Source organism: Centruroides vittatus, unplaced genomic scaffold (assembly GCF_030686945.1).
Source record: "Centruroides vittatus isolate TY-2023 unplaced genomic scaffold, ASM3068694v2 scaffold_861, whole genome shotgun sequence".
Classification (NCBI taxonomy): Eukaryota; Metazoa; Arthropoda; class Arachnida; order Scorpiones; family Buthidae; genus Centruroides; species Centruroides vittatus.
The window spans coordinates 8,377,844-8,395,978 of NW_027122718.1; the positions used below are offsets into that span (position 1 = coordinate 8,377,844).

Sequence of the window (18,135 nt, forward strand, 5' to 3'; positions counted from 1 at the left end):
TTGTTTAACTCAGTTTTACTTTCCTGGCTGTTATGTATACATAACAAGGGAAAGATTTGGAATCATGTCAAATCATGCCCTTTGACTTTTTGCAAATCTCCACATTTTGAGGTCTCCTGAATCCAAAAAAGTAAAAAAATGACAAAAAATTTGTCATTTTTCAATGTGTGTGTGTGTGTGTGTGCACATCTATTATCTATTTCACTTAATATCTCAGGATGGGGTAAAGATTATGAAAAGAAATAAATTTGGCATGGTGGCTTGTATATGAGGGGCATTGATACTGTTAAATTTTGTTGGTTAAAGGTCAAGGGAGTGAGGAGATAGAGGGGGTCGTGTAGCATATCTCATGAGGGGTAGGACTTAATGAAGATTTTATTCATTATTAATATTTATACTTTTTTTATAAAACTCATTCCTACCCTCAAAATTAAGCTTTTTGCCATTTTATAGTAATTAAAAATATAAAAAAATTTTTATAACAAAATCTCATAACAGGTGATGCCACACACAATTTAATTTATTTTATAAATAATATGAAAGTTATTTTTTAAATAAAAACTCATAACAACCAGGAAAGTTATGCAACTCATTACTGGATTTTTTTATTTGCTAAAATGTTTAACAGTTTATTTTAAACTAGCAGATAAGCCCAGCATTGCTCAGGCAAAAAGTAACGATAGCGAAGACTAAGATTATTACATTATAGCCAATCTTACCTGTTTTTACAGAATGCAAGAATTGGGTCCTCCCTGTTTTCAGACTAATTAGAGGAAATTTTTAGATGGTCTAAAAATATGTTCATTCCCCACAAAAACGCAATAAACCGCATCTGCACCTGTAAATCTTGCATGTCGCTTTCTCTTAACACTTCTATTGTTAAGGAAAACACTTCTTTCATCCCCATGTGGTACCCTACTAAAACACAGTTAAAAATAAAAAATTGCATCTAAAATAGTACAGTAGAAGCTGAGTTCTTTAGGATAAGCCTTAATCCTTTCCCTCTCCCCCGTGGGGGAGGGGAATTTTGAAAAATTCCTTCTTAGTGTACATTTTCATGACGTACCCTATTAAAACGCAATCAAAAATGCAAAAAGCCACATCTAAAATAGTATAATAGAAGCCAAGTTATTCACGGTAAGCCTTAATCCTGTCCCTCTCCCCCATGGGGGGAATTTCGTGTGACATCTATATAATTGTAGGTATATAAAAACATGCGCATATTTGAATGCAATGTTGTGTAAAAATTTCAAAGCAATCGGTAAAGAACGATCAGAGATTTAAGATTTTGAAAAAACTAACATTTACATTTTTATTTATATAGATTATTATCTCAAGTAATTTATTCTTCTAAATTAAAAATATTTGGTCAGGTTATCTCCATTTTTGTGAGAAGCTCAAGAATGAAAATAATCTATTCAAGAATTTTTAATTAAAAAGTTTAATTTTTATTCTTTTATAGAATGTTTCACTGCAGACAGAACCTCCACCTTGTTCCATTTTTGTTGGAAATGCTACTCAATGGGAAATGTTTGATACATACATAACAGATGAAAAAATAAAGGTGAGTGTATATGTGTAAGTTAAATTTGAAGAAGATATTTTATAATTAGACTACTTTGAATGTGATATAGCTATGTTTTTATGTATAAAATCATATATTTATTTTCTATAAGTAGTAGATATGTAATATCAATGGTGCGGCTTCTTTATATTGTTTAAAAATCAATTTCTTTAAAAAAAGGTTTTTTTTTTTTTTTTTTAAAAGAATAATTGATGAAACTTCATATATTTATTGTTTATACTGTATGGTTATAGGTATAAAATATATTTTATGTTTTATTATAACATTTCTAATAATTATATGATGATAATTTACATCACAGATATTTTGTAGATTGTGATTGTCCTCATAACCTAATATCTTATTCAATTATCACAGATATTTAAATAACTGCACTAAATTCAATTTTTTAAATTGGCAAAGTTTAATATAATATACAGGTATCCCTTGATTAACACAGTTAATTAATCCCTTGATGCTACTGTGTATATCAACATCACATTAATCAAATACAGTATCTGTGTTAAGTAAAAACAGCTGGTAAAGTGCATTAATCAAAACTTTTGCCACATATATAAAGGGATTGCCACAATTAATTTCGTGCATTAAGCAAAACTGTGTTAAGTAAGGGATACCTATAATATTAATATTCATACCAGGAGGCATCTTGATAATATATGTGTAGTATGAATGAAGTTATTAAATATGAAATTAAAAAACACATAAATACAATTATACTGGCAGAAGCTGTACTCTTCAGTTAAAATGTATATTATCATTTTTTCTGTGAATATTTTCAATCATTTTTACAGAAAAAAAATCAGTTTTTGAAAACCTAAATTGTTAAGAATTTATTGCATGTAAAAATAATTAATGGTTAAAAGTATTATATAGAATCAGTTAGAAACAGTTGTAGAAACAGTTGAAAACATTTATTCTCATAATAAATTGTGTTCATTTTAACTGGGTTACAGGTATTAGTTGCTGCTTTTATCTGAATTGTTTAAAGTCTAAATAAATTTTTCCCGCTAGAAATAATGAATTAATTTGTTTCCAGATGCTCAATTAACAATACTCATTTTGATAAACTTAAACACACAATTTTCAGGTAAAAGTAACACAGTTAAATGCCCTAAATAATAAAAATTTAAGTGAAAAAACTGATAGCGATTTTGGTATAGTTTTTGATGGTAAATTAACTTTTCATGAACATGTTCAAAAGTTAGTCAAATCCTTGTCAATCAGAGGTGGAATATTGTGGCATTTCTGTAAAACTATTTCATCCTAACCTATCTTAAGATCCATTTTTGACTATTTCTTGCTTGTCTAGTCAATGACAGCCCCATCACCTCTAAATAAGGCCAGTAAAGAAATTCAAAAGATATACTTTCTTTTAAATAAACTCAGCAACCTTCCATATACCAATAATCCTGAAGTTGCAAGAACATGACTTGGATTACCTGATCTTATAAAATGAATAAAATATTTTGACCACATATGTTTCAAATTTCATAATGGTATAATAAATAACTATTGGCTAAGAGTTCCCAATATAAAAAAAACCCGTAATAATTTATGTCTATATACTTCACATTACAATAAAAGTATATAATTTCTTATTACATTTTTTACTGTTTTCTTTACATGTAATTATTAAGTATAGATTTAAAATTTTTAATTTACACATGTTAAATTTTAAATGTACTGAAAGATATTGAATTAAAATAACCTGTAGGAAGTATGTTTGGCTATAGAAGACATTAAGCAAGAAATAATTACAATCAAAGCTTTCTGGAGAAAATACTAATATAGTTTTGTGTGGAAACCCATGGGTTATATGTTTTAAAAGTCAGTTTGAAATTGGTGCAGATTATTCTGTGGTATATAGTGTGGATTATCACTTTTCAGTAAATTTATCTTGCAATTACAAACTCATCAAACAGTTTTTCCTTTGTCTAAAGTAGCCAATATTATTTTTACAAAATGTGAAAAATCCTTCTTGTGCCATAGACATTCATCCACCATTGTAATTTTTTCCAAAACCATTAAAAATACTTGCGTAAATACTATGTCTGTAGTCCTCTCCAGTTCATTTTTTGTTTCACTCCACACATTAATTGATATTATTAGATACTCTTACTTGAATTTATATTATGAATGCTGATAAATTATCATTACTTACTCCTCTATATATAATGACATAATTTCAGAGAACTGTTTAGAAATCAGCTGTTAATTTTATCATATGTTAGCCTGTTTATCTAATCAAAGATAAACTTTTTATGGTAATTATGAATGAACAATTAGTAATTCTTTTTGACAGTTAAGATAAATGATGTAATAGCTGTTATTTTAATAGCCTATGAACTCGTTGCTCATTTCATTGCTATAAAGTTTACTTTGACAACTAAAAAAATACATTTGAACCTGCCTGTCTCAATCATGTTTATGTTGAAAAATCTGTTTATCTCAAAATTTATTTTTTTTCCTTGCATTTTCAGTTTAAATTCAATATATTTCCCACATTTATCTCAGATAATTTTCTCCCAAAATCTTTATATTTTAAATTTTGGACAGAAGTGTCAATTACAATTTCAAGCTTAGTAGATTACATTTTCATAGTATAAATTGTATTTGAGAAACATCTCTTGCAATACAGTACATAGTTGCAATTAATCCTGCTTTTGTCTGATTGGCTATGAGTTTAGCTTGGGTCTTATTAATTAAAGTCAGTCATAAGAAACTATTGACAAACTATTTCTGTTAAGGTATGTCAAAAATATTTTATTTATACCTAATACAGGTATGTACAGTATTTGCTATTGTATTAATAAAATGCCATATCTACAACCAATCTCCAACTATTACTGTTTACTGTATAGGAACCTCTTTATCTTGAAATCTGTCTATCTCAGATTTTTTCTCATTCCCATAAGATTCAAGACAAACAGGTTCATCTGTAATTTTTTACGTTTAAAATAATATACAATGATTTGCCTTGTTTATGATATAACAGCATTAATTTTTGTCATTTTGCTAATGGAATTTGAACTAAAGACGGTCTCATAACCACTTTGTTTTATTTATTTTATTTTTTAACTCTATAGTTGTATAATGTTGTTTTATATAACATCATATAAAATTTAAGATTCAGACAAAAGAAAAACAGATGAGCTGATAATTGCAAGTTAAAGTCAACGGATAATCTGTATTCAATCGCAAATTGATTTCAGATAACCCATGAGTTAATCAAATAAAATTATGGAAGTCATCAATTAATATTATTAATTTATATTAATTATTTAATGAAAAAACTAACAATCGTTTTTACTTTTAATTGTGATTTTAATATAAAAATATTATATATTGTATCTAAATTAAAACATTTGTTTCGATTTTCAAGGAAAAAGAAAAATTGAGGAGCAGCATTAAAATACAGAAAAAATCTGAAAATCTTCAAGACACTGTAAATATTATTGAATATAAGTTTATTTATTTATAATTGTAAATAACAAAATTTATCAGATTTTTAAAATTTTATTTTATAATTAAAATGAATAACTGAGTAAATAACACAAAAACAATTATACTACTATTAACAAACATATAGAGTCAAGAATAGCCTATATTAAATAGATAATGTTTTGCTATATAGTATGCTTCTAATTAGTATTGACAAACAGAATTCATATATTTTATTTATTGAAATTGAAAATAGCATTCAGTTTGATATAAGTAGATTTTAGAGCCAAAAGAAATTTAATAGCATATGCAAATTTCTTTTTAACAACTTCAATATTTATTAGTCTGTAAAAATCCAGCAATGAGTTGCTTAATTTTCCCAGCAACATTTAAAATTTTGGTGGCACCATCTGTTATGATATTTTATTTTAAAAATTTTTATATTTTTAATTATTATAAAATGACAAAAAAACTTAATTTTGAGGGTAGGTGTGGGTTTTATAAAAAAAATTGTAAATACTAATAACAAGTAAAATCATCATTAAGTCTGATACTACTCAAGATATGACACAACTTCCCTCTATCTTCTCATCCCTCGACCTTTGACAACCAATATTTAACAGTATCAATCCCTCAATAGACAAACTTCCCTGCAAAATTTCAGAAATTTTCAACAGAAAGCACAGGATCATTAAGCTTCAAACAGGATGAACAAAATTGTGCCCTCACGCACAATAACATCCACACACACAAAAAAACCCCAAAATTTTTTGCATTTTTGATGCTTCAAGGTCTCCTTAGTCCAAAAATGTAAAAACCTTGGAAGAACGTTTTTTTGACCTATTGCCATACGTTTTTTCTCTTATATATAACAGAGCCGAGAAAGTAAAGATTGATTAAGGAGAATTGTAAAAATGATATAAGATATATTGACAGTAGAGTTTACAATAACAATACTCAATTTATATTGATAGTATTATTTTCATTTGGATGGCTATTCTGAAAGAATTTTTAGATGAAATGAATAAAACAATACAATGACAATTTGACAAATCTACTAGTATGTTTACTACTAGTGGTAAGTCATTAATATTTTAAAGGTAAATTTTCTAATTAAGATATATATGGACAATATTACATGAATTTCTGGCATTATGCACCTATTTTATGTTTAATGATAAATTTGCATACAAATGTTTTTATTCATAATTGTAATGAATATATTCACCATTTGTTTTCCAAACAAATATCTGAATTATAAGGGATTTCATAGTGACCTCAAACTATAAGAAATCATTCCAATGTCCTTTTTATTTATAGATTTGGCTCTCCATGTTTATTTATAGATGTCTAATGCTTCCAGCTCTTTTAAGTCAAAATTGTTATACACCAGTCTTGCGATCCTGTTCTTTGAAGGTGAACTTGTGACCAGCATGACATGGCATAGGCAGTTAAGGCAGTGACAGATCAGGGCTCATGCTAGGGCCCTGGTGGCTGTTACTGGCCATGACCATGCATGCTCCTTATACATTATCCCCTCAAACCCAAACTATGTAGCGTTTTGCTGAAGTTTGCTGACTGCTGTATTATGCCAACTTTATTCGGCACTACATGCAAATAGCAGTAATACCCAGTATATTGTTTTTCATGTTTTATTGTTTTTTATGTGCTTTATTAAACTAGTAATGAATTGGTTTGTTAAGTTTGTTATTTTTGTATTATTAATATATTAGTAATAGCAATTTCATGCCAAAAATTGATTTTTAAACCTTCAGTGATGCAAAATCTTTGATAAGATGTCCATAATCCAAAGAGCAAGTGATTTCATTTTCAATTGATAATAGTGCTAGATGGTTCCATCTCTTTTGAGTCATTGACATTCTCAAGTAATTTTTAATCAATTTTAATTTTGAGAAGCTTCTTTCTCCAGAGGCCACTGTAATGGGAAACTCATAAAGCTGTTGGAAGATTTGGAACTGCAATGTTCAATTTGTTTCCATAAATGATAATGCAACAGCTTTGAACTACAGCATAGTGTGGTATTTGTACAATCTAGGGAAATTAATTATTGTTTCAAAAACTTGCCTTTTTTTCTTCAGGTATATGAAATAAAATGAGAGTAAAATACAAAAAAAATCTTTATTTCAATAATAACATAAATATGAATACAAAGTATAACTACATTATGGATATTTTTAAAAATTCATTTATTCAGAATCATATATTCATCATCTGATATATTTTAGTCATGTGAAGATTCTTCCAATAATTGCAAAATCTCTCTGGTGATCTGACCCTTTTTAATTTTTGGGACAGAACATAAAATAGCAATGAGAAGAGCCATTCTGAAAATTATTGAAAATAATAATTGTGCAAACTTGTGCAGAATCCTTTCATATAGTTTCTAAAGCATTTGAAATAAGTTTTAATTTAGACCTATTAACAGTTAAGTATAATGTAGTAATAGTTACGTATAAGACAAAAACTTATACAAGGAGTATTAATAGCAGGCAAAAATTAGATGACGACAACCCTAAAGTGAATGTACAGTATTCCAATAAGTATATAGAAGAATAAACATGCACAAAGAAATTTCAGGTTCAGTGAACTGATTAAAAAACTTATCCACTGAAGATGGCTTTATCTTTTTTTTATAAATACAGAGTGAAACTAATAAAAATTATATCTTTTTTAATTAAAACAAACTAATCTAAAAAAAATTCAAAATGTTCTTTCAATAAATTAGTGATTTAATAAACAAGTCATGTAATTCTTCTAGATTGCAAAATTATCACATTGTGGGGAAGTACTCGATCTTTAGAGTATTCCCCGTGCAGGAACAAAACAAAAAGAAACTTCAAAGAAATAAATCACACACTCTATGACTCTAATGCAAGGAACTTAAAGTTTATTTTAGTCCTTCCAATCATTACTCTGTCCCTTCACTATAACAGACACTAAAACAAAGGAAACAACACATAAAAAATGACAAACTTGCAACTCTCTCATCTACACATCTTCTCACCTCTTTCTTTCTTCTGAAAAGTCCCATCTCTTCTGTTGAGCATGCATGATCTCCCTCTCTCCCTCCTTGATCTGGGTTTTTTTGGTTGTCATCGAGAATGCCCATCCCTCCTTTACTGTGGCCCACCCAAGGGGCTGGTTATGAGTCGGTTACACAACAGAACATGTGGTCTTCAGACCACAACATAGTATAAAGATGAGAACATTTTCAACTCAGTATGTAAATCACTAGGATCAATACCAAAGCTGTGAGCATCAGTTAATAAAATATTCAAATCTGTACAACTCTTCATCAGTGATGTCAAATGAATCAAAATGGTGCTTCATTTGACTGAACCTTTCAGAAGTTGAGTCATTGTGGCTCTCGTATTCAAACTGTTTTCTAACTTTTTCTCCACAAACTTGTAGGTTCTGATAAAAATGTTACTACATCTGGACTGAACTCCAATTCTTCAACCATTTCTTTAGCTGTAATTTGTGCAGATTCAAAACCATTGTTATTGAATGTTTAGAAAAAAATCAATGGTTTTTTAAGACATTTTAATGCCTTATCAAATTGCATGTCTTTAATTTGCATTATCTTGTTAACAAGATTAATTTGCACCAAAAGACCATATTAGATCATTAAAAGTGCATAATTTTTTTAATGTTTTGCAAGTCTTGTTGCCTTGTTTTTGGCTTTTGGATCTTTTGCCTCCTCTGATACTTCAACCAGTGCATCATATACAGAAGCCAAATGGAATCTATTTGTTATGATGCTGTCAATGCAACATTCCCATTGAGTTTCCAATATCAGTTTTACAGTCAGACTTTGAACATGCTTTTTAAATATTTGTCATCTGTGATGAGGAAGAAAATAAAATGTAAATTTGATACAACATTCTAAAAAATGTCATGACAGAAGTAGATGATTTGGTCATATTAGCAATCACTAAATTATGGCAACCACATGGAACATAGAATGCTTTGAGATTCACATCAAATAAATGTTTTTGAATGCCATCCTTACAGCCTTTTATGATTGCACTGTTGTCATATCCTTTTCCTCTGCAGTTTTGAAATGATAATTGCAATTCCTCCAGTTTTTTCAAGCAGGCTTCTGCAAGACCAACACCTGTACTACTTTCAAAAGGCAAAAACAAAGTATTCATAATTTACAGTGGACATATTTCCACATTAACAGTTCAAAGAATCACAGTCGTATGTTCCTGATGTCTAGCATCTGGTGTGCAATCCAAAATGAGAGAAAAATATTTAGCTTTGTGTATTTCTGCAATAATGTTGTTCAAAACTGATTTTCTCTTAAGCTTTATTATTTCATTTTAAATGCCCTCTCCAAGGTAATGATGATGGATTTCAGCATATTTGATTCTATATATTTTCTCCTGCATTACAGATCATATTTACTTAGAAACTCAACAAGAAATTGCCATTGTTGTGCATGAACAGAGAATCAGTGGTACCATGAAAAGCCAAACCTCTTCCTGACAAAAACTGCACAATAGAAATGATCTGTCCCAACAAGCATATTTCCCTTGCAGTAATTTCTGATGTTGCTTGTTTGTTGTTTCATTTTGTTTTAGCTCTTCTTTTAATTCAAGCCATGCCCTCACAGAACACAAAAGATTTACAGAAGATTCATGCTCTGATAGAAAACTGTACTTATGTTTCAAGTTGTTATTTCAATAAACAGTCAACTTGATCTAAGAATCAGAAAATCATATGCTATTATAAATTATTATTATTTTATTGTGTTATTTTAATATTGTAACAGTAATAAATAAATATATCAATAATGTATATAAATTTCTTTTACATAGTCTGAAGATTTAAGTAAATTATTGCCAAATGCTAAAATTATGGAAAGAATGCTGAATTTAACAATATTTGATGAAATTGCACAAGGTAAAAGTAAAATTAAGCATACAAAAAAAAATTGTTGAATTTTTAGTCAATATGTAAGATCTGAATGAAATACAAGGGTTGTTCAAAAAGTTCCCGAACTTTATTTATTACAAAGAAAATACTTCACTTACAATTTATTTGTCAGGGTCCCCTTCAAAGTAGTCTCCTCTCCAATGTATGCACTTATCCCAAAGGTGTTTTCACTTTTTGAAACAGTCCTGGAATGCTTTTTCTGAAATGCTCATAAATCCTCCGTCATTTTTTTTTCTATCTGGAATGGTAGCAAATCTTTTTCTTTGAGTGAGATTTTTAGTTTGGGGAACAGGAAATAGTTGCCTGGGGCCAGGTCAGGTGAGTAGGGTGGGTGGAGAAGCACAGTGGTCTTGTTTTTGGCCAAAAACTCACGAGTTCTGAGGGATGAATGAGCCGGCACATTGTCGTGGTGAAAAAAACCACTCGCCACTCGTCCAAAGTTCAGGCCATTTTCACTCGATTCTGTTTCTTAGGCGTTTCACAACTCCCAGGTAGTACTCTGTGTTGACTGTCTGGCCTGTAGGTAGGTATTCATGATGCACAACCACCTTTGTATCGAAAAAAACAGTCAATGTTACCTTAAAATTCGATGAACTTGTCGAACTTTTTTGGGGCAGGGGATGTTTCACTCACCCTCACCATAAGCCTTGGTAATCAACTCAAAAGTTTTTGTGAAGGACTTTCCGAATTTCACACAAAATTTCACAGAACAACGCTACTCCTTCAAAGAGCTCATTTCTGCAGATCCGATTTTTTGCCGAACCCCACAAATGCCCTTTCACATAAACAGCTGTAACTAATCACCAAAACAAGATATCAACAAATGGATTGAAGGAGGTTACTTGGGAGGTTTCTGTGGACACAATGCCTCCAAGCATATTAAAAAATAACCAACTGGAGGCACGCTATTCAAAAAGTTTGGGAACTTTTTGAACAACCCACGTATTTTAATTATGCAATAGTTTAAAATTTTAGTTTTTTGGAATTAAGTTTCAATTTTATTAGAAGAGAAGTATAATTTAGTATAAAATATTTTTATAGTAAAAGATCATCTTTATTATTAATTTAAGATTAGTATTTTTAACATTCGTATTTTTCAAATATTAAGAAATTAAAAATAGTTTCTTAAAACTTTTTATTAAGGCAACTGAAACTTAAATGTTTTTATTCAGAAACATTTTCAATTCTTGAGCTTGCATCAGAGCATTACAAACTATTAGAATGTTGAATTGAACATAGAACTGGGCAGAAAGGAAAACTCTTCTCTGTAAATAATACAGAAATATTACACTTTCAAACTAGAGCTATTTAATGTATTATGTGATTGAATATTAAATATTTATAATCAACAGATTTAATACTATGATATGCTTCTTGTCTAGTCTTCTTAATAGCTTGTGAGCACTAAAATTGGAAGAAGACAACCTAGATTATGAAAAACACATCACATCAAGAGAGGAAACCCTACAAATTGAAAGGTACCGGTTGAATGTAGACATTTGGTATTTAAAAACTTATCTTAGAGAGAGTCTATCCCTACCGACTTTAAAATTAAAAGCTAGCATTGTAAAGGATATGCAAAAACATGACATAGTGATTGTAGAAAAAATAATAATGAAATCTGTTATTTGCCATAAAAAAGTACAAGGTTAAAAAACTCACTAGAGAAATCAAGAAACTAAGAAATGATTCAAACACTAACAGAAGGGAACCCCTAACAAAAATAATCAGGATTATTTTAACAAAAAGTATCAAAAACTAGTAAAAAAAAAAAATAAATTTCTCAGCTATTCAAGAAAGCGAGACCTGGCTGAATAGCACAATTGTCAACTTAATTAATGTCCAAATACTGATTGATATAAGAAAAATGCTTAGCAAAGGCTTGGGTTTTAATGATCCCAATACTGTTAATAGGAAAAATTGGGCTGTTGGTTTAGAAAACATCATTTGTTTATCCCAGACAACACAGGAAGAAAAAATTAACTTAAGGGATGAATTACAGTACAAATTGTCTAAATATAAAGTTAATAGAAATAGAAAAAATAAAATAATCCAGTATGGGCACAAAATAGAGAATCTTAAAAGATTTTTAACTGATAATAAATTAATAATAGCCAAAGCAGATAAAACAAAACAAGTAATAATTGTGGATAATGAGCAAGATGCAAGCATCTACAAACAATTGTTGGATCAAAATACATATATTGAACTGCATAATAATACGACTGACCTTCTTGACAAAAAATTAAAAAAGGCAATTATAAAACTTGAAAAGCAAAATCTTATTAACCAACATTTCATTCTAAATAGTGATAACAGAATACCAAAGTTTTCTTACAGAGTTAAAACACATAAAGTTCCAGTCTAGTAGACCCGTGTTTTGATCTCTAATATATCGGAATATATTGAGTCTGGGTGTAAATGAAATAAAGGACTGTACAATACTAATTGAAACAAGACGACGACAACTTTAATAAAATCAAGGATCAGGGACAACAACAGTATGGTTGACGGGTATACCACGTTTACAATAATAAACAATTATAACCAATACAATAACTGACAAACAATAATACTACAAACAAATAAATTATTGTAAACGAATATACCATGTTTACAATAATAATCTTACTTCGTTCCGTAAACTATATACTGACCATAGATACACACCACGAGGTCGAGGATGTCCTGTTCTTACGGATGGAAACGGATTAACTTTCCATGAAGAAAAACCAGAAAAAGTTCTTCAGCACGTGCGACGGTCCCTTTTATATTACCTGTCATGCATGAATGCTCCCTTCCTCATGTGACTTGTCTTTGGCCAATTAGGCCACTCCAACTGGTGTAGACAGGAACGGTGATACAGTATACTATTCCGCAAACAATCCTACAAAAAGTAGATCCCGACATGTAACGAACGATGTTTTATATACACAATATAATATATAACTATACAAACAAAACAATAAAGTAGCGCAGCACTACACCTGTGGTAGATATAAAAGGATATATCTTTTATAATTTAGAACTTATTTTAAAAGAAAAACTAAACACCCTTGAGAAATCTCCTTACTGCATACAAAGCACCAACTGCTTTACGAGGGGTGTTCAAAAGGTATCGGACCTTTATTTTTTCTGCATAAACCAATGACACGTGGGAGGCCTCCTTCAGTGGAGATGTGGAGGGGACAGTCATGCACAGTCCTGAATTTTTCCCTGCCTGCAGGAAGCGTCAGTTGCTGGCAATCGGCCTATGAGTGAGGACGTGTAGTGAGCGCTCGTCGGATTCCAGTAAGTTGGAAAATGACTGAACAACGTGAGCAACGATATTGCATCAAATTTTGCCAAAAGCTTGGCAATACCCAAGTGGAAACCATTCGCAAGATTCAATAGGCTTTCAGGTACAATGCCACGAGCAACATACGGATAAAGGAATGGTACAACCGCTTCAAAGATGGCCGCACATCAGTGGACAGCAAACTGCGTTCAGGCAGACCCTCAACAAGCCGAAATGAGACTGTCATTGAGCAAGTGTGGACTTTGGTCATGGTGGACCGTCGTATCACAGTCAGAGAACTTGCGAATGAGACAGGAGTAAGGGTGCGACTATGCAGACGCGAGTGAGCGAGAATATGTGGTGAGAAGAGGCAAGACGCGATAAATATCAAAACATGTCAGATATGTGCAAGAACCAGAAATTTGCTCTCGCCAGCGTTATTTTTCGCTTCTCGCTTATGCATGGTTTTCCTTTGCAAAAACTAAATCGCTCGCAACCTCTCACTCGCTCTAAATTCGCATCTGCATAGTTGCACCCTAACCCTGAACATGGTTCGCTGTTCACTGATGTGTGGCCATCTTTGTAGCGGTTGTACCATTCCTTTATCCGTGTGTTGCTCGTGGCATAGTACCCGAAAGTCTATTGAATCTTGCGAATGGTTTCCGCTTGGGTATCGCCAAGCTTTTGGCAAAATTTGATGCAATATCGTTGCTCATGTTGTTCAGTCATTTTCCAACTTACTGGAATCCGACAAGCGCTCACTACACATCCTCACTCATAGGCCAATTGCCAGTGACTGACGCTTCCTGTGGGTGGGAAAAAAATTCAGAACTGCACATGACTGTCCCCTCCACATCTCCACTGAAGGTGGTCTCCTGCACGTCATTGGTTTACGTGGGAAAAATAAAGGTCTGATACTTTATGAACACCCCTGTATACAAAAGCTAAAAACAGTACAGTTTGAGCCCACCTACAGGATTGCTTCCTTGGACTTATGCAGTATGTATCCATCCATTAAACAAAACAGGACTTTAGAAACATTGAAAACCCAAAATTGTCAGCAATGGATTATAGATATGGTATCTCTTGTATTGGAAAATAATTATTTTGTTAGCCAAAAAAGATTCTTTAGACAATGTGATGGTATCCCCATGGGCTCAATAACAGGCCCAATTCTTGCTGAATTAAGTATGGCCAATATTGATCATGACGTTGTTAATATCGGGAATAATAGAACTGTACCATGACGTTGACGATTACTTTCTTGCATATGATGACAGCATTATACAGACTGACCAAATTCTGGAACATGTAAATCAAATAGATACTGATATTAAATTTGATTTAGAACCTGAAAGCAACTGTCAGTTTCCATTCTTAGACATTCTTGTTACGAGACTCAAAGACAAAACAGTTTTTAAAAAAGATAGAAAACCCCGTACTGTTGACAGCATCATACACTTTACATCTGAAGTATCCACTTATATAAAAAAAGAATACCTTTTACATGTACAGTACCACACCCAAATCGTACATTGGTGAAACTAGCAGGAATTAAAAGGTCTGTTTTAAAGAACATATCTCTGCCATAGCATACAATAATGATAACTCGGCTGTAGCTGCCCACTGTAATGACAAAGGCTGTCAGATTGTAAAGGATACTGTTAAAATACTTAAAAAAGAAAAAAATACTTATAAAAGAAGATGGTATGAACACTTGGAAATAACTAAAACAAAGAGAAAATCATGAACAACAATTCCGGACAAAAATTATACGAATCATGCATATATGCATATTTGACCAGAGGGGGCATAGGGGAGGGGAGAAGTGTGAAAATGCATAGGGGAGAGGGTGACAGCTATTCTGGAATGTACTTCGAATCATCATGTTACTCTATTCGTGTTGCTGTGAATCTGCTTTTTATTTTGTCTTAACAATGTATATTTTTACTACTTTACTGTTTTACCAGTACCTCAGTTTATTATTGTGTTATTGTATCAGCACTACCTTTTTATGTAAAAACTTTGTTTTATCTCATGTTTAATCTTTTAATGTTTAAGGTTCAAAACATCAAATCTTTATGTTAAATGTAAGTCTACAGCCTTTTTTCATTCCTGTCAATTACGGTCCTTTTTAAAAATTGTTAACCTCCCATTAGTTAATTTTGTAGCAAAAAGCTGATGAGGGACTCCATGTTCAAAATGCATTCTGAAAATAAAATAGTTTTTCTAAGTCTAATTTGATGTTCTATGGTGGTGTAATAAGTCTAGTGGTAAAGTTAAGCCAATCTTAGTGCTCACAAGCTATCAACAGATTTAAATTATCTAATTGCTTTTTTTGATAGTCTTTTTCATATCACTTAAAAATATATGTAAAATAATATTGTGGTGGTTCCCCCAATATATATATATATTTTTTTTTTTCTTATTTAGTAAGTTATTGATTTATATATCTATCTAAATAACCCTATCGTTTCCCACTGTTTAATCTTGTCAACTGAAAAATATTTATTTTCTGGTGAGTTTTGGGCTAGAAGGGGCATTGACCTACATCACGGTGTAGGAGGACAGTTTTTGGGGTCATTCTTGGTGAAACGAGTGAAGGGAGAGGCACATGGCGAGGAAGGGGAAGGAACTCCGAGAAGAAGATCTACTCAGCGAAAACGCAGGAGAGTAGTACTCAAAATGAGGGGCATCAAGAAATAGAGAAGATTTTGTGAATGGATTTTTCATCTCATTGAAGGATATTCACGTGATAAGTTTGGATTTTCTCTGTTACCTGTGGTAGACATCTTAAGTGCTCAACTCACAGAACAAAGGAAAGGGGATCCCCTAGTAACATAATTTTTTTCTTCTCCTTCTCTAATTTAAGTAATATTAGTGTTAGTTTAACGTAAACCAGTTTTAAATAGTAATATAGGACGATTGAAATGGATTGTACATGTGCCGGCTTCGGGATCCACGATTGTCGGGGGATCGATGGACATTGTTAAGGAAAGGATAATAGACTGTTAGAATTTGTAAATTAACGTAAAAGTAAATAAATAGATTTTTGTTATCGTATACCTAAATGAGAGGTAGTTCAATATATATCATCTATAATACATGGTCTTCAATAACCCGTCACACCACAACATCGCTGTTAGTGGAAACATTAAATTTTCATGTTTTACATTAATGTGAAAAAACAGGATAATGTAATATGTCATTTCAAATGAACATTTATACACATTGATGTTCCTGCTACAAATGATATTGAGTACAGTAATATTAAATAATTATTAGATTCATTTAATTTGCAAAATGATGATTAATCATCCATGTATCTGTAGATTTTAAATATTGGGAAGATCCTTCAGATGCTTTTCGGAATAGTGGTAGTCTTTTACCACTTTGGAAATTTAATAAACCAGCTGCAATACAAATACAATATGAAGTAACTTGCTTATGTTGGAATCCATATTATTCTGATTTGTTTGCTGTTGGATTAGGATCATGTAAGTTAATAATTTAACATTTCTTTAAAAAATTTAATAATGTTTTGTGCTAAATTAATTTTTAAATATTTTAGCAATAAGTTTTAATATAAAAATAAAAATTAAAAATTGTTCTTTGTAGATGATTTTATGAAGCAGTATCAGGGTGAAATCGTTCTATATTCATTAAAATGTCCTACACATCCTGAAATTATCATAAATGTAGATACTACTGTTTGCAGTTTAGATTTTCATTATGAAAAAGGACATTTATTAGCTGTAGGACTTTATGATGGCACAGTTTCTATTTATAACTTAAAGAAAGAACACAATAAACTTTTTCTTACCAGTAAAGACCCAAATAATAAACATTTTGATCCAGTCTGGCAGGTATGTTTTCATATATGTAGGCCTAATAAAACTAATTTAAAAATTTGTAAATAATAATTATAATAATGTGCATGTTTTCTCACATGAAATGCTTAAATCCAGAAACTATTGTAGTGAGTATGGTACTGAAAAAAAAAACGGTCTCACAATTGGTGAGGGAAAGTAAGGGCCGTACAAGAAATAACACTCGAATACTAAGAAGGAAATACTAAATTTTATAAATATAAACAAAAATCATATAACAGTCAAAATCACTAATATACTAATTACATAAATAAACAAAAACCCGCTTATTCTAACAGTATATATACAATATGTAACAATGATGCATACATGCTGGACGGACTAAATACGTTTAATATCGTTCGATCAGAACAAGGACCTCACAACGGGTACGGCGTACTACACACTCTTATAGGTTGTCCTCCTTATTGTGATTGTCACAGCAACCTTGATTACACTATGGGTAGGCTCACCTTGTGGATGCACACGGATTTTCTCACGACCTCAGTCCAGCCACTATCCGTCCTTCCCCGCTTACTTCCTTTGTCCGAGCTTACTCACTCCTGTATCTGTCCGCTGGTGTGTTTTCACTCTTACCTTGGCGAAGTTCCAAGAAGCAAAAAGGTACTCCTGCATGTTCGACACACCTTTTTATAACACTTCGCCATCCGGGGCTTTTGGCCAGTCACGTGAGGTTGCCAAAAACGGAGGTACGCGACAACGGAAAGTTTTACACAAAAAAAAAAACGCGACAATGTATGGCTTCCCAAGTAGGGCCGATCTCGATACACGCAAGAAAAATAAAGGAAAAAAAAATTTACATATACAAAATAGTGACGGAGCACTACACTATAATATTAATATTAAATACATTCATATTAATATTAATATCATTTTTAAATTAAAAAATATTATTTTTAGAAATTATTAGAAAACAAAGAATCTTTGGTTTGAATTCAGCAGTATAATATGAGTTATCTTGTAACTAGACTAATATATAA

At 31.2% G+C, this 18,135-nt stretch overlaps 1 protein-coding gene across 2 annotated transcripts in view; it reads left to right on the forward strand.

Moving 5' to 3' along the window:
• The window catches only part of LOC136990009 (dynein axonemal intermediate chain 1), an 85,625-nt gene that overhangs the window by 32,452 nt on the left and 35,038 nt on the right, over positions 1–18,135 (forward strand). For both annotated transcript variants that reach the window (XM_067288328.1, XM_067288329.1), the window contains 5 exons: positions 1,463–1,564; positions 4,968–5,030; positions 9,871–9,955; positions 16,598–16,762; positions 16,884–17,131. In XM_067288328.1, the coding sequence (XP_067144429.1) occupies positions 1,463–1,564; positions 4,968–5,030; positions 9,871–9,955; positions 16,598–16,762; positions 16,884–17,131 (663 nt within the window). The remainder of the gene's footprint in view (positions 1–1,462; positions 1,565–4,967; positions 5,031–9,870; positions 9,956–16,597; positions 16,763–16,883; positions 17,132–18,135) is intronic.